General features: G+C 41.4%; 2 protein-coding genes across 5 annotated transcripts in view; one reads left to right on the top strand and one right to left on the bottom strand.

The window, feature by feature from the left end:
• The window catches only part of Trmt1l (tRNA methyltransferase 1 like), a 30583-nt gene extending 13130 nt beyond the window's left edge, over nt 1-17453 (bottom strand). For 2 of the 4 annotated variants that reach the window (XM_059280255.1, XM_059280253.1), the window contains exons 1-7: nt 17075-17453; nt 12589-12699; nt 9985-10098; nt 6753-6817; nt 3720-3849; nt 2064-2187; nt 1603-1682 (exon numbers count right to left, since the gene is read on the bottom strand). In XM_059280255.1, the coding sequence (XP_059136238.1) occupies nt 1603-1682; nt 2064-2187; nt 3720-3849; nt 6753-6817; nt 9985-10098; nt 12589-12699; nt 17075-17294 (844 nt within the window). In that variant the 5' untranslated portion in view covers nt 17295-17453. Of the gene's footprint in view, nt 1-1602; nt 1683-2063; nt 2188-3719; nt 3850-6752; nt 6818-9984; nt 10099-12588; nt 12700-15582; nt 15853-16928; nt 17055-17074 lie in introns of those variants that run through there. The other 2 variants (XM_059280256.1, XM_059280254.1) reach the window with 2 other exon arrangements.
• Nucleotides 17454-17935: 482 nt separating this feature from the next.
• Nucleotides 17936-21054, top strand: part of Swt1 (SWT1 RNA endoribonuclease homolog) — a 64578-nt gene continuing 61459 nt past the window's right edge. Inside the window, exon 1 of the mRNA XM_059280158.1 lies at nt 17936-18039. The gene's annotated coding sequence lies outside the window, so the exon portion shown is untranslated. The remainder of the gene's footprint in view (nt 18040-21054) is intronic.

Below are 21054 nucleotides of genomic sequence, written 5' to 3' on the forward strand. Positions count from 1 at the left end.
TGGAAACACAAAAAGATATTAGCTATTACCTGACTACAGTGGACAAATATTCTTCAAAATTTTGTCTGGCTAGGTGTGGTGGCGTACCCCTTTAATCCCAGCACTTGGGGGGCAGAGACAGGCAGATCTGAGTTCAATGGCTAGCCTGGTCTTCACTCTGTTTCAAAAAAAGCCATTGTTTTTCCTTCCTGTCAGACATGGTAGCTTAGAGTGCAATCCTAGTACTTGGGAGGTAGGCACAAGAGAGTCAGGAGTTCAAAGTCATACTCAGTCATATAGCCAGTTCAAGGCCAGCCTGAGCTACATGAGAAAAAGAACAATTTGGAAAAATATAGGTTATAGGAGTATGTTACAGAAGCCATGATGAGACAATAAAAATCTAGATGGCTAGAAAGTATATGTCAAAAACCTGATTCTGTCAATAAATACCACACAATCACACATGCATGGCACACAATCTCTCTCTCTCTCTCTCTCTCTCTCTCTCTCTCTCTCTCTCTCTCTCTCTCTCACTTATACACTCAAAATGACAGGAGACCATAGAAGAGACTTAGCTGGACATGATGGTGCATGCCTTTAATTCCAGGCAGAGGCAGGTGGAATTCAGAATCTCTGAGGTGAGGCCAGCCTGGGGTACACAGTGAGTTCCGGGTCAGCCAAAGCTACACAGTGAGACTCTGTGTCAAAAGAACACAATAACAACAACAACAGAGGTGTAGACTCGGAACAATGAAAACATAGACTCTTTGGATTCTGATGTGAATTTTAAAAAATATTTAGATGTCTGAATTAGCCTTAATTTTTTAGGTATGATAATGCTATTATAGCTTTATTTTAAAGAAATTCCTTCTAGTTGAGTATGGAGGAATGGTCCTGTAATCTCAGCATATGAAAGCTGAGGCAGGAGTTGAAGGTCAGCTACACATTGATGGGAGAGGGTGAGGGCTTATTTTTTAAGTAATCCTACTTAAGTTTTTACATAAAATATTATGTCCAGGATTTGTTTTAAATTAATGGGAATAAGGGGACTAATGTAAGAAATCTGAACTTGTGGAGATATTGATAAAACAAGACTGAACATTCGTGAATTATTTTTGAAGTGACACATCGTTATACTGTTTATTTTTGTATAGAATCTTTTTGAAAATTTTCATAAAAAATTGAAAATCTTACCTTGGATCTTAATTTTTTTACATGAAAATTTGAATTTCTTTTTTTTTTTTTTTTTTTTTTTTTCCGAGTCAGGGTCTCACTATGTAGCTCTGGCCATCCTGGAACTCACTATGTAGACAAGGCTGGCCTTGGACTCACAGGGATTCACTGCCTCTGCTTCCCACATGCTGGGATTAAAGGTGAGTGCTACCACGTGCAGCTCGTGAAAACATTTTGCTAGACATGAAGACATTATACAGGGGCTGGAGTGAAGAGCAATGGCTGGTTTTCCAGAGGACCTAGCACCCACATTGTGGCTCATATCCATCTCTAACACCATTTCCAGGGGATCTGATGTCCTCTTCTGGCTTCTGAAAGTACTGCATGGATTTAATGCAGGCAAAATACATCTAAAAATAAATTTGAAAATTAAATTTTTCTTTTACTTACCAGTGGCTCCAAAGGCATCTAAACACTCCAAAGGTTTTCGTTCCTCAGCCAAAGCAGCCAACGTACAGAATATTATTTGACTAGAAAGAAGGAGTAATCTGAAGTAACTTTGCTGTACCATGGTTTCAACTTTGTAGAATAAAGAACATACCTATCTGCCACACATAGATTCCCAAATTGATAGTTCAAGACCTCTAAGTTTTGTGAGGTTAAACTAGGAATCTAACTGAATTCTATTTAACAAGTATCCATTTATTTAATAAATAAAACTCTCCATCAATCTGTATAGGTTTAGTTACATAAAGTTAGGTCTATTTTATTCTTTGACTGAAAAATTGGTTGGCAGAAAAAAAATATTTTGAGAAATGTTAAATAGATGATTTTAACCTTAATGCATATAAACACAGAGTTTGAAGAGATACATCTGAAGAGTCTATTGCTCTATTTTCAATCTGTCTTACCGATTTAGTTTCATTTTGGGATTAAAATATGAATCTGTTTTCTGAGGTATAGAGTAGTTAGGACAAACTTGTATATCTGTGTCTGCCTCCTTCAAAATTTCATTAGATGATTTGGCAGTAGAAGCTAAAATGGAAGAAAAAAGAGATTTCAGGGTAATTAAAAATAATGCTAAATATTCAACAGAACATATTTTAAAAAGTAACTTTGCATTATTTTGTGCTAAAGTAAATAATTTGGTAGGTATATGAAAAAAAAAAACAAAAGAAAGCCACAGAAGAAATGTATTCAATTGTCTGTAGAAGAGCTGTGCCTAGGTAGATATTTGGTGAATGCAAGGAGGTAGACTCACTTAAAATTCTGATTGTGTACCACATCACTGTGTCAGTATTAGGAAACCCAAGAATACCTTCAGATAGCACAAAATCCTAATAGTTTTATGGCTCACGAAGTACTACATTAAGCTCTCACAGGCTGGCCATGGGGTGTACTGAAATACTGTAGAAATTGAGCATTTATATGTTTGCTTTCCATTAGTGGGCTGAATAAGAATCTCGGTATTTTCTGAACCCTTGAACTTGAGAACACTGGGGAGGCAGTGTTCCCCTGTCTCCTTGTGAATCTAGGAGTGGAACTTAGCTCACCAGGCATGCATAGAAGGACTTCTACCCATTAAGCATCTCGTGGGCCCCACTTTCCTATAATTACAATTTTAAACTAAACTGCGTCCAAATGGCTATTAGGTAATGACAGGAACATTCTATATTTAGTATACATCATAATCCTTTAGCTATAAACTCAAATGGAATGTTGATGTGAAAACATATGCATATATATTTAAAATATTTAAGAGGTAAGACATATGTAATATTTGGAAAAATAATTATATCCTTTATTTATCCTTTTTTGGTCAATATTATATTTGAGACATTAAATGACACCCATATTTCCCTTTCTATAACATCAAGAAAAGTAACTTTTCTAATGTTGTGTATCCTTCTATACTCACTGAAGATGCATGTCTTGTAACTCACAGTATCAGCTTTTGCAAATGATATCCTGTGAGAAAATGAAAAGGGCTAACCTAATCCTTGACATTTTATATTACTCAGAATAAAGGTCTTTTCCACTAGGCATCTTGTTCCCAGTATTTTCCATAATAAGCACAACAGTTACTGTATAAAGTCCTATGACTATAATTCTATAATTTCTCATTATAGATAATTCTAAACTTTTTCATTTAGCTACCTAGTTTGGCTGGGTGTGGTGGTGCACATCTTTAATCCCAGCACTAGGGAGACAGAGGCAGGCGGATCTCTGTGAGTTCAAGGCCAGCCTGGTCTACAAAGTGAGTTCCAGGACATTTAGGGATACAGAGAAATCCTGTCTTGAAAAACCACACACATAAAAAAAAGGTAGCTAGTTGGGCATAAGTGGCATTTGTAGTATTTATAACATTTATTAATATCTATTGAGAACAGCTAATGTTATTGGAAACCTCATATAAAGAAAAAAAAACGTGACGTTCTGGATTACTTGTCAACCAAATAATTTAGTTAAATCAGTATATTTTATTTGCTTAATGTCTGAAAAGAATAACTAGATCATTTTATTTAAGGACCTAATTATTACTATGGTAATGGGATTGCGTAACTTACCAGCAATATACCTGGATTTAGTTTCTCCTTTATTCACATGGCGCTTAACATGCCCTAGCATGTCAGTCCTTCTGGTGATGGTTGCTGAACAAATGATGCAGTGATAATGCGCACCCAGTTTACTGGACAGCTATCAAATAGAGCATTGAATTTAAACAGGTTACTAAGGCAAAGAAATGCAAGTTTCAGGCGGTAGTATGTTCATGAGTACTGGATTTATAACAGTATAGAAAGTGATGTAATTTCCTACAGTGACTCTGAAAGGATAACTTCAAGTGACCCTTATATACGCTGTTATAGTAGGCCACAGTTCGCTTTCCCAGTGTTTCATTCACTCTGTTATAAATCACTGCACTGTTGTTAACATAAGCCACACTTATCGATGATGTTGGCAGGGGTGCTGCCGCCGAGTTTAACTGGCCTTCTTAGAAAATGAGACCTGATCTCAACTATTTGTAGACTTCTTAGTATTAATACTCTACCAAATCCAATCTCAAGATATGACTGTGACAGATTTAAGTTACCAATATTACCACTAAATTTGTGCCTTTGGAAAGAGATGGGGCACCAGCAGGCCATTAGAATACTACCTCATGCAGATGTAAACAGATGTAAATACTGTAAAGGCACAGATTAATTTTTAACAATATCTGTATTTAGCAACCTGCTCTTTAGATGTTTTGAAACTTTAGCCAGGTCTAGGATCCCATTTCAGAATGAGCAATCTAACTTTCAGGAATGTGGGCTGTGGACAAGATGGCTCAGCAGGTAAAAGTATTTGCCCTATAAGCCTGGTGACTTGAGTTTGATCTTTGGAATCCATGGTGGAAGGAGAGAACTGACCTAGACAAGTGTGCTGGAAAAGGAGCATGTCTACGCTTGCGCTCTCTCTCTCTTTCTCTCTTTCTCTCTTTCTCTCTCTCTCTCTCTCTCTCTCTCTCTCTCTCTCTCTCTCTCTCTCTCTCTCTCCACACACACACTTAAATAAAAAAGAAAAAAATTCTAGTTTCATAATTTTCCTTACAGCTGGAAACAAAAAGACTATTCTCCTCCAGTGGTTCCTTCGAGCTTCTACATCTCTAGTGTGGGCACCTCCTACTTAGATGACACACAGCTGGTATGGGCTATCAAAACACTACACTGTCTCTTAAAGTAAATGGCAATCATATTAAAAGATACTTTGGTGACTGTTTTGTTTTTGTGGTACTCATGCATGCTGGTCAAGTACCATGCAACTAGAGTACATCTACAGCCCAAGGAACACCTTCTCTCATACTTTATTATTCAAAAAAGAACAAAGAAAGCTCCAAAGGAGAAATGAGCCACGAGGATCCAACAGAGAAGTGGCAATGGCTCAGTGGGTAGAGCAATTGGTGTGTAAGCATGCGACCGAGCTTGGCTCCCGAGCATGGCTCCCGAGCATGGCTCCCGAGCACGGCTCCCGAGCACCTACATGAAAAGCCAGTGGTGGTGGGGAGTTACTACAGTCCCAGTACTGGGGAGGTCGAGATGGCAGACCCTTAGAGCTCAATGGCTGTCCAGCTTCATAAAGAGACTGTCTCCAAAACTAAGGTTGAGTACAACTGAGGAAGACACCAAAGCCAAACTCTGGCCTCTACACATACATGCACACACACAAACAGACACACTCACACACAGAATTTAACAAATTGCTTTCTGGGTTGCATGACTGAAACAATTTCATAGATTGTATTCCCTGTTGGTCAAACTGCTCTTAATAATAACAGACATAAGCACTTCATCCTGGGCTACAGAGCAAGTTCAAGGCCAGCCTGGGCTGCATATTGAGACACCATCTCAAAATCCAAAAGCCAAGCCAAAAAGAAAACACCAAAAAATACCCCCCAAGCCGGGCGGTGGTGGTGGCGCACACCTTTAATCCCAGCACTCGGGAGGCAGAGCCAGGCGGATCTCTGTGAGTTCGAGGCCAGCCTGGGCTACCAAGTGAGTTCCAGGAAAGGCGCAAAGCTACACAGAGAAACCCTGTCTCAAAAAACCAAAAAAAAAAAAAAAAAAAACAAACAAACAAAACAAAACAAAACCCAAAACCCCTTAGGTTCTTGATTGTTTAAAGTTAAACTTAAAAGGAAAAACAGAAGGAAGAAGAACATGAAATTGAAAAATGAAGTATTTACTAGCTCACAGATATCAGAAGGTCCTATTCCTTCATCAGAATTTACTACCAAAGCAAGAAATATCTACTTGGATCTGATGCCCTCTTCAGACCTCAATGGACACTGGGCATGGAAGTGGCCCACAGATATACAGACAGGCAAAATACCAATACACATAAAATAAAATAAAATGAGCAGTTCAACAGTATTTTTTTTCTGTACATTTTATATTAGTCCTTCATAATACTCGAAAGCATTTAGATAAGGATTTTAAAGTAAACTAAGCATTTAGATAAGGATTTAAAGTAAACCGGGCCAAGGACATAGCTCAGCTGATAGAGTACTTGCTGAGCACACACAAAGCCCAGGGTCAATTCCCAGTGGTATATAACTGAAAGGGATGGCACATGCCTATCATTCCAGTACTCAGGAAGCAAGGGCAAGAGGATCAGGAGTTCAAGGTCATCCTTAGCTACACAGTAAATTTAAAGTCAGCCCTAGCTGCAGAAGACTCTGACTCAAAAATAAGTAAAATAAAAAACCGTTTTGCTGAACATACACATTTTAACTTTAAATAGATTATTGGCTCTTGGTAAAATGTAGGTTTTTTTAAAAAAGACTTATTTATTTATATACTGTATGTATGAAGGTGTTTTTTCTGCATGTACATCTGCACACCAGAAGAGGGCATCAGATCCCATGGGACTACAGTTATAGATGGTTGTGAGTCACCATGTGGGGGCTGGGAATTGAACTCGGGACCTCTGGAAGAGCAGCCAGCGCTCTTAACCACTGAGCCATCCCTTCAGCCCTGGCAAAGTGCAGTTTTAAAGCAAGTAAAAATTGTGCTTTCTTTAAAGTCAACTAAAGTTAACAGGAAGAGCAAACATCTGATTACCTGTTCTCCAACAATGGTTGGTTTGACTGGTCGACAAGCTAAGTGACAGATGCACATCCTGTAGCCTAGAATGAAGAATGGCCAGCTGGGTTATTATTATTCACTATACATCCTATTGGCATTCCAAGTTGTAAGGATAGTTTTAATTTTCAAAAAATAATTAGGATCACCCGGTGCACTGGCACATGCCTTTAATCCCAGCATTCGGGAAGCAGAGGCAGGTGAATTTCTGTGAGTTTGAGGCCAGCCTGATCTACATAGTTCCAGGTCAGCCAGGGCTGTATAATGAGACCCTGTCTCAAAAAAGAAAAAAAAAGAATCATTAGGATTATTCTTCTACTTGTAACATCATAATTACTTGAACAACATTTATTTTATAAATGAGACAAACAGATATATCAATATAAACAAATACAGGAGACTGTGTTCAAATTCTAGTTTTGTCAAGACACTTTGTTCTCTGGCATGGGGCTTGTCATCTATACGGCATTGTCTTTGTTTGTTTACTAAACAGATGTGATAATCTTCCTCTTCTTCCCCTTCCCCATCTTTACCCCTTTTTCCTTTATGTCTCAATTTATTATTCTTAGTTTTGGGTGTTGATTTCTAGGGCTTTTTTCATACCCTAAAATATAGATACTTATTAGGCTTGGTTGGTGGCTATATACTTTTTTCTCTGGTGAGTTTAACTTCTTTCATGATTCCAAAGATCTCTTGTAGGAAGGAATCTCAAATTATAGTGCTAGTTACTAAATTATTTGTGACACCAAGACCCCCTAATTCTAACTGCTTGTTAAGGAATTTTAATTGGTTATTGGTTACCTCAAGACTCATTTGTCAACATACCGGGTACTGTGGAGCATACTGTAGGAGAATGATGTCATCTCAGTTACACAGCTAGTTAAGGTCAGCTTGGGCTCCTTGAGATCCTGTCTTAGAACAAACCACTATTCCTTTTCTTTAGTTCTTTCTTTCTCTAATTCTAGGGATAAATTCTAGGGCTTTCTACACACTAAGGAATTACTCTACCATTGAGCTATATCTCAGTCCCTAGGAATTTTCTTGAACCAAATCTCTTCAGTTTTATTTTGCTGACAAAATGACTTGTAGTCTCTCCTAACCCAGCCTGTAACTCATCTCTCCTTTTTTCTAAGGTTTTACATCATTTCCCCGCTGCATATTGTTGAAGTGCCCGAGAACTCAGCTCCAGCTGCCTTTTTTCTATTCATATGTATACCTAAGGTTATCTATTTCATCCAATCTCATGGCTTTAAATACTATCTATATTCTGACATTTCACAAATGTCTATCTCTAGCCCCAACTACTGCTCACTATTATACCTTGTCTCCACCTCACTCCTGCTGATCTCTTTACCTTCCTGTCTTTTTGGGAAAGAACTATGACCCACTGAGTTTACTAGTTACTTGTAGGAGCACAGGTGAGGGTTTGCTTTCAGAAGCATGGGCACCTTACCAGTGGCTACACCACCTCAGAAAATGTCTCTTCCGTTCCCAGTGACCCTTAACTCAGCGAGAGGATGTTGACTGGTCCACATATTCAGCAATTTCCATCTCACATAATTATATACAAGTGTGTATGGATATGCATGTGTGTGTGTGTGTGTGTGTGTGTGTGTGTGTGTATTCCATATATATTTAGGTATAAGACTGCTATGTAGAGGTTTTTCTTCAGGGAAGACTTCAGTTTTATTCAAATAGAATATTATAAAATACACCCCACATATTGCTAGTTTCATTAGTAGCTGTACTGGCTAGTTTAGGTCAACTTAAGAGTCACTGTGGAAGAAGGAATCTCAAATGAGAAAATGCCCCTACTAGACTGGCCTTGTCAAGACTGTGGAGCATTTTCTTGATTGACTGATGTGGCTCACTGTGGGTGGTGCTACCACTGGGCTGGTGGTTCTGGCTGCTATAAGAAAGCAGGCTAAAGTTGGGTAATGGTGGTAGAGACAGGCAGATCTCTGTAAGTTCAAGGCCAGCCCTTGGTCTACAGGGCAATTTCAGTTAGGGCTACACAGAGAAACCCTGCCTCAAATCAATCAATCAATCAATCAATCAATCAATCAATCAAGAAAATACTGGAGCAACTGGGCAGTAGTGATGCACACCTTTAATCCCAGCACTCAGGAGGCAGAGGCAGGCAGATCTCTGAGTTTGAGGCCAGCCTGGTCTACAGAGCGAGTTCCAGCAAGCCATGAAGAGCAAGCTAGTAAGCTATACACCTCCACAGTCTCTGTTTCAGCTCCTGCCTCTGGGTTCCTGCTTTGAATTCCTGCCCTGACTTCCATGGATGGTGGACTAGAAGCTGTTGGTCACGGTGTTTTATCACAGCAACAGAAACCTAAGACTATAATTTAGTGTGGAAGTAGAAACTTCCAAGTTTGCTAGGATATATAGAACGTGTTCCTTTTAGTGGCTGCATTAGATATGTATATGCTACAATGTAGTCAATATTCCTTTTAATTCCAAGTTTTTGTCACAAAGTACATGACACAATGAATATCCCCACACATCTATCATTGTGTTTCTACTCTTATCTATTGGTTATTTTACTGCTGTGACACTCACATGAAGGACTAATATATGTATTTTAAAATGTAAGATGCTGTATCTTTCCCCTAGAAACTATACTTTACTGCCTCAGAATCTAGTCTCTTAATGTGATCTTAGTTTTTGACTTTCAAATTTATTATTTTCCTTATGAGCCAACTTGTTAAAAATGTATTCCTTTAAATTACATCATTTTTGTCATTATAATTAGTGTATTTTTAATAATTTCCCCTTATCTATAGTAAAGGCTATTTCTGAATATCCTATATTCTATCAATATCCTGAAAATTTTAGCTAGTGACGTTTTCCTAATATTAGTACCAATTATTTTATTTTTTTGCTTTTCTTCCTATACTTTGTCTTTAAATTGTATGTGAAACAGTAGCTGTTCTACAAGAGGAAGAGAAACTTGCTAAAACACTGTTGAACAAGCAACAGGGACCCCGAGTCAGAGTTACCCAGTACATCAGTCACAGACGGCTATAAATGTCTACGGACTGTTGTGTGCTTACAGCATATAGGACTGCGTACTGTCTCTTATTAAATACATTAAATCATCATAATATAAAGTGAAAATACCTATGTTTACAGTAAAATTCCAAAGCTGGTGACAAATGTTAGACTTCATGTACATCACTCTAGGTAAAAACAAAATACTAACCTTCAAATTCAACTGAGATTTTCCAGTGTAAATTCTGAAGGTGTCGACGAAGCTTATGATTACTATAAGCTCTGAATTTTTCTTTAGGGCACAATGGACAAGTATGACTGTTTTCTTAAAAAGAAGAAAAAACACAGACCATCAGCTATTAATGCCTGGATCCAGCTACAAGAGTGGCAGGGACCCTCCCCATGTACTCATCCCCCTTCCGAGAGAAAGGTTTTCTTAACTGAGGAAGAAATCATTTGGCTCTGGTCCTGGATGCCCTTCCTAAGAACTGTGGCATATGAACGGTATTTTTAGCATTGAAACTCTGCTATGTGTGGCCAGCTGATGACAGCTGCTGCCAGTAGGAACGGGGAGGTTTAAAAGGTGACGTTGCCTTCAGCCAAACTTCTGCCAGGGAGACTACCACACCGCGCCTGAGAACGGAAAACGAGCAATAGGGCATTTCTAGAAGGCAGGTGTTGGGCAGAGATGCCTGAATATCTGCTATGGTACTCCCCTACTACCCTGGCAGCAGCAGACACAGCTAAAAGACAGAGTAAGAAAAAGAGAAGACAGAGCATAATACATTGCTATTCTGAGGCCAGGGACCTGGTAAAACCACCTTATCCTGAACGTCACTGTATTACTACATTTATATGTTTTCCCTTATTTATGGAGTATTCCTGACAAGACTAGATCATCAAAATAAAGCATTAACTTAGCAATACAGTACATTTTAAACAACAGTTCTGATAAACAAGTGTCCAAGGATTAAAATCTCAGGCTGGCAAGATGGCCTGTAGGTAAAGGCATTTACTTGCCATCACACCTGACAACCTGTGTTCAATGCTTGGGACCCACACACTGTTCTCTGCCCTGTCCCACCAATAAGCAGGTAAACAAATAAGAATTACAGTCTCAAATTTTAGCTTCAAGCAATAAAATATACAGAAATAACAAACCAATAATATTTTAATTCAAAAATATCTTTCACATATCGAATAATGCAAGAATAAGTATAATTCATTTTTGAATATACACTGCTTATTTTAAACAAACATGAAAACTAGGCACATAGAAGAGTAGATCAGGGACAGACGCGATGGCTCAGGGGGTAAAGGCACTCGCCATCAAGCCTTAGACTCCCTGGGACTCATATGAAAGGAAAGCACTGACTTCCACAAGTTGCCCGAACTTCCATGAGCATGCTATGGCATGCTCTCTTTGCCAAATAAATAATATATATTAGAGAAAGAGAGGGTGGGGGGAGAAGAGAGAGAAAAAGAGGGAGGCACTGTGGAACAATCCTTTCTACACTATGAATATGTATTACTCTCATCTGCCAGAGAGAGGCAGAGGGAGCAGGAGATGACAGTGCCATGTTTAATAAAGGTACTGCCACGTGACAGAGCGTGAATAAGGAATATGGGCTAACTTAAAATGTAAGAGCTAGTTAGTAATAAGCCTGAGCTATTGACCAAGCATTTATAATTCATATTCAGCCTGAGTCAGTTATTCGGGATCGGGTGGTCAGAACAGGAAACATCCGATTACAGAGAGAGAAAATATGAAGATGAATACCAAAAGTTGACCTCTGACTTCCACATGCATGCCATGGCAGCTCTCTTTGCCAAATAAAGATAATATATTGGAGAGAGAGAGATACAGAGAGATAGATAGAGAGAGAGAGAGAGAGAGAGAGAGAGAGAGAGAGATAGAGATAGAGATAAAGAGATAGAGATAGAGATAGAGATAGAGAGAGAGAGAGAGAGAGAGAGAGAGAGAGAGGGGATTAATATCTGGGCAGAGGCAGGAGAGCAGAGCAATGACAACATTTTAGAACTTTGTTCCAACCATGTTGCCTCCCTTTTGTACCAGGGAATTTTAACTGCTTTGTTACTTATTTTTATTTTATGTGTAATGTGTTTTGCCTGAATGTATGCCTGTGTACTATGGACATGCCTGGTGCCTGGAGTAGCCAGAAGAGGTATTGGGTCCCCTGGAACTAGAATTATAAATGGCTGTGACCCACCATGTGGGAGCTGGGAATTGAACCCAGGTCCTCTGGAAGAGCAGCCCATGCTCTTTACCAATGACCCATCTTTCCAGCCCCTGCTGTGTTATTTAAAGCACTGTTTTGGGATGTCCAAAACTTGTTGCTAATTCAATTACCACCTTATAGAAACACAGTCTTTAGACATGAAATTGTAATCTCCTCAAGGAGATTATTTTATTACTGTTCTTGTTCAATAGAAATAAATTTATTCTTAACAAACTGTTTTCATGAGCTGAGAAATGATGATCCGTTAAAGTTAAATGAATGTCTCAAAAAGACAAAACAGAACAATGAAAACAAGAAAGATATGAGACCTTGTCTCAAAAAATCAAAAACACGCCAGGCGGTGGTGGTGCACGCCTTTAATCCCAGCACTCGGGAGGCAGAGCCAGGCAGATCTCTGTGAGTTTAAGGCCAGCCTGGTCTACAAAGTGAGGCCCAGGAAAGGCACAAAACTACACAGAGAAACCCTGTCTCGAGAAAAAAAATAAATAAATAAAAAAATAAAAAACACCAAGAACAAAACAGAAGTGTATGTGTAGCCCCAAACGTGGATATACCTGTGTCCAGATTATCTGAGTTCAGTGAACTGGCAGAGTCAATATCTCCTTCAGTCACAAACGCTAACTTCTCCAGATCAGCAAGCCGCCTTTGAATTGAGATGTGTCTCTCTGAAAAGAAATTTTAAGAGTTAGAAAACTGTTTTAGCATTTTTTTCCCATTCCATTTTTTGTTATCCACATCATACATTTATATAGTACCTCATGGGGACGGCTACAATTCAGATTAGAAAATGGCAAGTGTACTTCAGAATGAAAACAGATATAGAGAAAAACTCCATTGTGTACATTTCAGCTTTGAAATTTTATTTAGTCAAAGTAATTCCATGGAAAATGTTTCTACCCCTGGGGCTGGAGGTGTAGCTCAGTTGGTAGAATACTTGCTTAGCATCCAAGAGTCCTGAGTCTGATCCTCAGCACCACATAAATAGGGCACGGTGGTGCACCTATAATTTTAGCACTCAGAGGTAGAGGCAGGAGGGCAGGAAGTTCAGAGTCATCCTCAACTACAAAGTATCTTCAAAGCCAGCCTGGGATATATGAGAGCACGTCAAAAACAAAACAAAACAAAATTTCTACCCTGTACAAACACCTTGAGAACTCTAATCCATGTTTTGTGTCTTCAAAGAACCTCATTACAGGTAAGAGACTAAGATGCTATTTTTAACATAATAGCTATATAATGTAACAAAAGGTAAAATGAAATGAATATCAGATATAAAGATTGATACCAAGGAATGCCTAGTCAATTCTAGCAAGTGGCTGAGAATATTACTTATTAGAATTAACAAATTCTGAATACAATTTCATAACCTAGGTTATAAACAGAATTTCAATTAAGTAGACTTGGTGACTAGCCTTATCTTTTTTTTTTTTTTTTTTGGTTTTCAAGACAGATTCTCTGTGTAGCCTTGGCTGTCCTGGAACTTGGCTCTGTAGACTAGAATACCTTTACCCACAGGGCCATCTCATCAGCCCAAAAATTAGTTCTTAAATGCAATTAATATGTATTTTAATCTAATATAGTTCATATTTCCCATATTTCTTTTTTGTCTTATTTATGTACTTTCAGATTTCTTAAACATTACACATTCCTCAAGTTAAATGCTTGTAAATTGTGAGTTAAGCTTCCCAAAACATGTTTGACCATATTCTTGGTTTCGTATGTGGGGAAGCAGTCTCAAACTGTTAAATCCACTACTGAGTAAAGTAAGTAGAAATAATCTAGAAGTGAGTGGAAAGAGAAGTTGAGTCAAAGGAATCAGGAAAGTAGGTTCAGAAAGAACAAATGGGCAGGAGAATCAAAGAGGAGGAGCCAGAGGGGAAGAGCATATGAAAGAGAAATGCGCAAAACCAAGTATTCCGGCTGGAATGACCGAGAAAAGACTACTGTATTTAGTACACGGTCTCCTCTGACTTTCTCTCGCTCTGTCTCTCTCTGTCTCTGTCTCTCTCTGACAGGGTTTCTCTGTGTAGCCCTAGCTGTCCTGGAATTTGGCTCTGTAGACCTCAAACTCAGATCTGCCTGCCTCAGCCTCTTGAGTGCTGGGATTAAAGATGTGTGCCACCACTGTCCAGCTTCCTGTGATATTTAAAAAGACTAACTAACCAAATGGAAAGAGAAAGAAAATACAGAAAACCACTGCAGATGGTTTTCAGGAACTTTGGTGCCGCAGAAAAGGAGACAGATGAAACTGCGATTTGTCTTTTCTGAGGATGGAGAGTTCCGAGTGCACGTGCATTCCAAAGGAAAGGCAATTTACAGAGTGGGAACCTGGATGCACAAGACCAAGTGATGCTAGCTGACAGGCAGTTAACATCTCCAAAGAGAAAGAGATACTGGAATAAACCTCAGGGCTCAGTCAATATGCTAAATAATTTAAAGCCTCAAATATTTTAATTCTCCGGGCGGTGGTGGCGCAAGCCTCTAATCCCAGCACTTGGAAGGCAGAGGCAGGCGGATCTCTGTGAGTTCAAGGCCAGCCTGGTCTACAGAGCGAGATCCAGGACAGGCTCCAAAGCTACACAGAGAAACTGTCTCTAAAAAAAAAAAAAAAAAAAAAAAAATTAATTCAATTTTTGATGCTGCCACTTTCCTATTCTCCCAGCTTCATTCTTAGTCCAGCCATTCACTCATGTGTATAATCTGTGTCCTTTTTTGTCTTTCTCATAGTAAACACTAAAAAGGCAGCAGTTGTACTTGACTGATCTTTCTGGTGGCTGAATGTCAAGTGCAGAACTGGAGCTCAGCAGGCACTAAGAGTAGCTACATTCGTTTTAAAACCCGTTAGACTTTTTGAATGTAGTAGCATATTTTTTATCACTAATTCTGGAATCCAACAACATCAGACACTTAAGCAAAAGCAGAGTGACAAATACCATTGTACTTATTACCTTTTTACTTTTCTTTTTTGATCTAGGGGCTCACTATATAGCTAAGACTGGTCTGGAACTCACTACACAGCCCATGTTGGCTTCAAATTCATGATTCTCCTGCCTCAGTCTCCCAAATGCTGGGATTACAGGTACGTGCCACCATGCTGGCTTGATTAACTTCACATACCAGGCCATGCTCAAAGAATTATAATGAGATATAAGGGGAAAAAAAGCATCTTTAGTTTTTAGAGCTGATAGTAATGATCAGAAAAGAATCCATGTATACACACTATACTACCACATTTGAAATCATGAAAGGTTCTGTTTCATAGTTCAGACATGTATGTGCAACAAGTTATATAATAATGCTGCATAAAGGTATGCTTAAACTATTTTGTCAGGTAGTACAAAGTGAGAGAAAGAGCCTATGAAGTTAGAAAAAGTTAACTGAAAATGGTGTTGTCCACTATTAAAGGAAATTAAAAAAAAACTGTCTGAAAATTTGTGATAAGTCTATAATTATCTGTCAAATCACTTTTTGGCTTAACATGGTAGATATTATGTATTTAAAGCAGTCAACTTATTTTTTGTAACATACTAATAATCAAGAAAGCAAACCTGTTGTTAAATCAGATAAATCCGATATACTAGAAGGTTCTTTCACAACTTCTGTTACTTTCTCCTCAGTTTCCAACTCTAGTTCAGAATCACCATCTTCACCTTGCCTGGCTATGACTGACTTCAAAGGACTAACTAGGTCATCTGCAAATACATTCTTAATGATTAGCATGTGTTGGAAGGTTTCTTAAACAGCACATGTTCTTCAAGCTACACATTTATTTTAGCATTTATATATGCAGATATTTCCAGTCCCTCTCCTCCAACAATGTCTAAGGAGCTAGGTTGATGTCTAATTTTCCAGCGGCCCCCCCACTCCCCCCCCCACTCCCCCCGGAGCCACAGTCTATGCCCAGTGTCAAGGTATTAAAATGGTGAGGGGGTGAAGAAGGCATGCATTCCCCAAACTCCTGAACTACTTCAATTTAAACATAATCAGGAGGGCAGTTGCTACTTCCTTAAGAGTGTAAAACTCCCTACCCTTCAGATTGTAGGTAAAGAGAGAAAGAAAGAAAAAAGGCCGTGTTTTGCACTAAAAGCTGAGCTCTCAAATGATCAGGAGTCCACTGGCTGATTTTGCCCTTCCTGTCACTCACTAGTCCTGCAACTCTTTAATGTAGTTTTAGAACTGCAAAACAATTCTTAGATTGTGACTGACTGGCCTAGGAAGAGTCGATATGAATTAATTTCTCCTAAGTGCTAATTCAGAAGGAGTACGAAAAGATCAATTTATGGACCACAAGACTTGTTGAAAGAACTTGCTGCATCTTTCTTAGGCCCACTGTACACTGTTAAGAAAATCCTTAAGAGTGCTAATTATCAATCTTGTGTTTCCTATATGATCCAATAAACCACCACTCAGAACACCTATAAACACATTTAGGGAACAAAAACGTGGGCTCTTAAGTTTTCACGATCGTCCTCTGATGGAATGAAGTACAAAGCTCAACTGGAATTGAGCAGATTCTTCTCCACACAAGACATGGATTCCAAATTCTTTTGGAAGCCAGATTTACTACAGAAAATTTAGTAAGACAGATTCACCTCGTGTGTGTGTGTGTGTGTGTGTCTAAGTCCTGACTGAAACATTAGTTTCTAAATCTTGACGGGCTCTACCACCTCAGAGGCTGCCCCCGTTACCGTAACACAGTTGAAAGGAGTTATTTAACTATCGTAGACTGGGTTGAGACGGAAACTACTGAAGACACTAACCGACACAGCCACTAATCAATCTCACTGTTTATTTTTATCTGCATCACCCCGGCCTTCCCACAGCCTTCGTGATGACGTCCTCGAGGTTTATGGAGGTTATCCCCTTTCCATTCGGTACTCCTTTTCACTCTTACCTGCCGATCTGGTTCCTCCTTCTCCCATGTCCCTACATCTGCCTTTCCACATTAAAAACCACCCCGGAGAAGGGAGGGCCTCCTCAGCGAGGCACGGTTTCTCGCTTCTCTGCGTGCGGCAGAAAGATGAGGCCGTCTGCACTTACTGCTTTCAGCCTCCTCGGGGACAGAGGCTAGGGACGGGGACAGGGCCGGAGCCGGGGCCGGGGCCGGGGCAAGGGCTGGGGCTGGAGCCGAGTCCGGCGTCGGAGCCGAGTCCAGAGCCGAATCCGGGGCCGGGGTCGGGACCCTGACCTGGGCCTCCTCCTCCTCCTCCTCCTCCTCCTCCTCCTGGGGTGGCAGCTCCTCCTCCGCCATATTCTCCATAGTTACGGCCTCCGTGCCGGGGGACGCGGAGGGGACTCGCGGCGGAGCGAGAGAATTGACGTTAAAGCCCACAGGGCGGGATCCAGGGCGGGGGAAGCAAATGGGAAGGCTGCACCCGTGCCACAGTGACCCAACCCTGTCAGCAGGAAAAAAAAAAAAACAACCACCAGAGAGCCAGAGGCAGCGGTTCGAGCCTTCACCGGCTTCCCCTTCCCCGAGGCGTTACGACGCCACCACAGACTGCGCAGAAGCGTGTCGCGGACAAGTGTCCAATGAGGTGAAAGAGTGCCGTTTCCTCGGTGCCTCTGGGCTCCCCGGGCCGCCACCGAACCCCGCTAAGACTACAAGATCCAGGAGCCATCGCGCCACCTGGGCGGGGCTCAGTTCCGGTCCTCGGAGGAAGTACACCGAGCTCGGAGAGCTCTAGAATTCCCTGGAGCGTTCCGCGCCTGGAGCGGGGGTGGGGTGGGGTGGTCAGAGTCAGAGCACAGAACTACATTTCCCAGCGTGCAGCGGGCTCGGGAAGGAACCTTTGGCATCCACGGGGACTGGGGAGTCGCCCCCGCCGCCCCCGCCGCCTCCGCCGCCTCCGCCGCCCGTGCCGCCCGTGCCGCCCGTGCCGCCGCCTGCGGCGCTGCTAAGTTAGGGTGCTGCGAACTCGTGGGCTTTTCTCTGGGCAACAGCCTTTCACGTCTTGGCCTCAGGTGCCCCGGCGCCGGTCGGGCTCGGGACTTGGCGAGCTGAGGTATGGCGGGACGCTTCTGTGGAGGGTGTGGCGGGGAGCCAGGTTGCTCCAGCTGAGGTGAGGGGGCGGATGGCGGCTTCCGAGGGGGTGGGTGGGCCTCGGCTGGGTAGGCGTCGCGGGAGCGCTTTTCTGTCAGCCCCGCTGAGGAAGAGTCCTGGGTCTGCTGCACCCCCGACTTTACTCACGCTCCTGACGGGACCCCCCCCTTTTCACTTTTTTTGGTTGGTTGGTTGGTTGGTTTGTTTTGCTTCAACCTCAGCGTGACCAGAGCAAGTGCGGGGTGGTTGGAGGAGGTGGTTTTTGTAGGAGGTCTGCGCTTCCGGACACTTGGGTGCGTTTTAGGTTCTCCAAGCTAGATGACCAGTGAATCCTCTGCACCTCGGATTTTCTCTCTCTCTTTCTTTTTTTTTATCCTGGACTAGTTTAGCACCGAAGCCTTTTTTTAACTTTATTCCTAATAAGCACGTTGGAGCAGACGGGAAAACAAAACAAACTAAAAAAAAAAAACCCCAACCGAAACAAACAAACACACACACACAAAAATTGAATTTTCTTTTTGGTTGCCCCGCTTGGGACTGTCTTGAACGTTAAAGGCAGTAGGGAAGGTGCTCGGGTACAAAAACGCGCACTTGCTGAGTCCTGGCGCCTTGCTCGCTCACTGGTCTGTTTCCTCCTCTGTGGGGAAACCGTGAGAAGCGACACGTGATTATTTGGCGCTGTGGAAAGCTGTCTGGAAGCCTGTCTTCTCATTGGCCTTCCTAGTTGGAAAGTGTGTTTGAAGGTGCTTTTTCTTCCCCCGTTTAGTGTGAACAGATTGTCCCCCCGCGAACCTTCTGCAAGTTCTAAAGCCCTTTTAAAGGCTGCGAATGTGCTTATCTCAGTGGTACAGCACTGCCTAGCTCTTCAGCGCAAGTCTGTAGGTTGGAGGCCCGATACCACAAGACAACCAAAGCCCTTTTAGTCAGTCCCTCACCTCCTTTTGACTAGTATTCTTATGTGTAGAGTTGACTTGACGCTTTAACAGTCATTAAAGTGAGATAATAGCTCCGATTACAACTTAGATGCTAACTCTATCAGTGCACCATCCAAGACTTCCTATTATTTTTCATTTCCAGAACCCCGCTCCCACCCCACCCCTCACTCCTCCGCTCTTGGCAGCATTTGTGAGGTTGAGGATGAAACCCAGGACTTTGGGTACGATAAGCAAGCACTGTACCTTATCTCTAAAAGACATACTCCGCACTTGATTTTCTTTTTTAATGTATAAAAGGTTAGATGCTTAATTTGGAAGCTTGACTCAATATTCTAACCTCATTTAATGCCAGCTAGAAAACACATGATAAGTAAATGTTAGCATGGGAATTCAGTGGCAGTTTTAGTTCAGAATTTCTAAGCATGAAGTAATTTTCGGTTTAAAAACTTAATAAGAGAGTATACTTAAGCACCAGTTGCATTGCCAAATAAGCTATCTCATATCTTTTTGTTTTGTTTTTTGTTTTTTCGAGACGGTCTCTCTATGTAGCCCTGGATGTTCTGGAACTTACTCTGTAGACCAGGCTGGCCTAGAACTCAGGTGCACCTACCTCTGTCTCCTGAGAGTCCTGAGAATTAAAGACATGCACCACCATTATGCAGCTGTTATTTCATATCTTTTTTTTTATTTATTGTGTATACAGTGTCTTGCTTGCATGTTTGACTGCAGGCCAGAAGAGGGCACCAGATCTCATTATGGATGGTTGTGAGCCACCATGTGGTTGCTGGGAATTGAACTCAGGACCTCTAGAAGAGCAGCCAGTGAGTGCCCTTAACTGCTGAGCCATCTCTCTAGCCCCGTTATTTCCCACAGTTTTGTGGATCAGGAATTAAAAATTAGCTTCTTGGGTAGATTTGGCTTTGAGTCTTTAATGAGGATACAGTGAGGCTATCTGCTAGGTCCTATGTCTGACAAGGGTCAGCTTGAAAGTCACTCCTGTGTCTGAAACTTGGTTTTGGTTGCTGAGTGTGACTTTCCATGGACTACCTGAGTATCATTTAAGACTTGGTGTCTGGCTTTCCCTAGAATGAGTAATCTAAGACAAAAAGACAGAAGCCACATGTCTTCTATGAGGTAACTACGTGCCATCTATGCTGGTTGGTTTTGTTTATTTGTTTTTGAGACAGGGTTTCTCTGTGTAGCCTTGGCCGCCCTAGAACTAGCTCTGTAGACCAGGCTGTCCTGGAACTCACTCTGTAGCCCAGGCTGGCCTCGAACTCACAGAGATCCTCCTGCCTCTGCCTTCTGAGTGCTGGGATTAAAGATATGCGCCACCACCGCCCAGGTGGAAGAAGGAATCTTAGTTGAGAAAAATGGCTCTGTAGGCAAGTCGATAGGGCATGGTTTTTTTTTTGTTGTTGTTGTTGGTTTGTTTTTGTTTTTGTTTTTCGAGACAGGGTTTCTCTGTGTAGCTTTGCACCTTTCCCGAATCTCACTCTGTAGCCCAGGCTGGCCTCGAACTCACAAAGATCCTCCTGCCTCTGCATCCCAAGTGCTGGGATTAAAGGCGTGCACCACCACTGCCCGGTGGGCATGTTCTTAATTAGTGATTGATGTGGGAGGGCCCAGCCTATTCTGGCTTCTGACCAGGTGGTCCTGCTGTGTATAAGAAAGCTAGCTGAGCAAGCCATGGGGAGCAAGCCAGTAAGCAATATTCCTCATCAATATTCCTCCTCTGCATCAGCAGTTCCTGCCTCTATCCAGATCCCTACCCTGCTTGGGTTATTGCTCTGACTTCCCTCAGTGATGGTCTGTGATGTGGAAGTGAAAGTGAAATAAATTTTTTCTTCCCCAAGTTGCTTTTGATCATGGCAATAGAAATCCTAGCTAGTGTACCATGCAGTGATATCTTGTTGGTTTTACAGGTCAGCCCTGTTTGTTGTGGAAGACACTATATAAGCATTATAGTAGTGAGCTGTAGTGTTTTTTGGGAACTGTGGCAGGGCTTCTTAGAAATTTTCTACCTTTGACCCTTTTTCGCT

This window comes from Peromyscus eremicus, chromosome 15 (assembly GCF_949786415.1).
Source record: "Peromyscus eremicus chromosome 15, PerEre_H2_v1, whole genome shotgun sequence".
NCBI lineage: Eukaryota > Metazoa > Chordata > Mammalia > Rodentia > Cricetidae > Peromyscus > Peromyscus eremicus.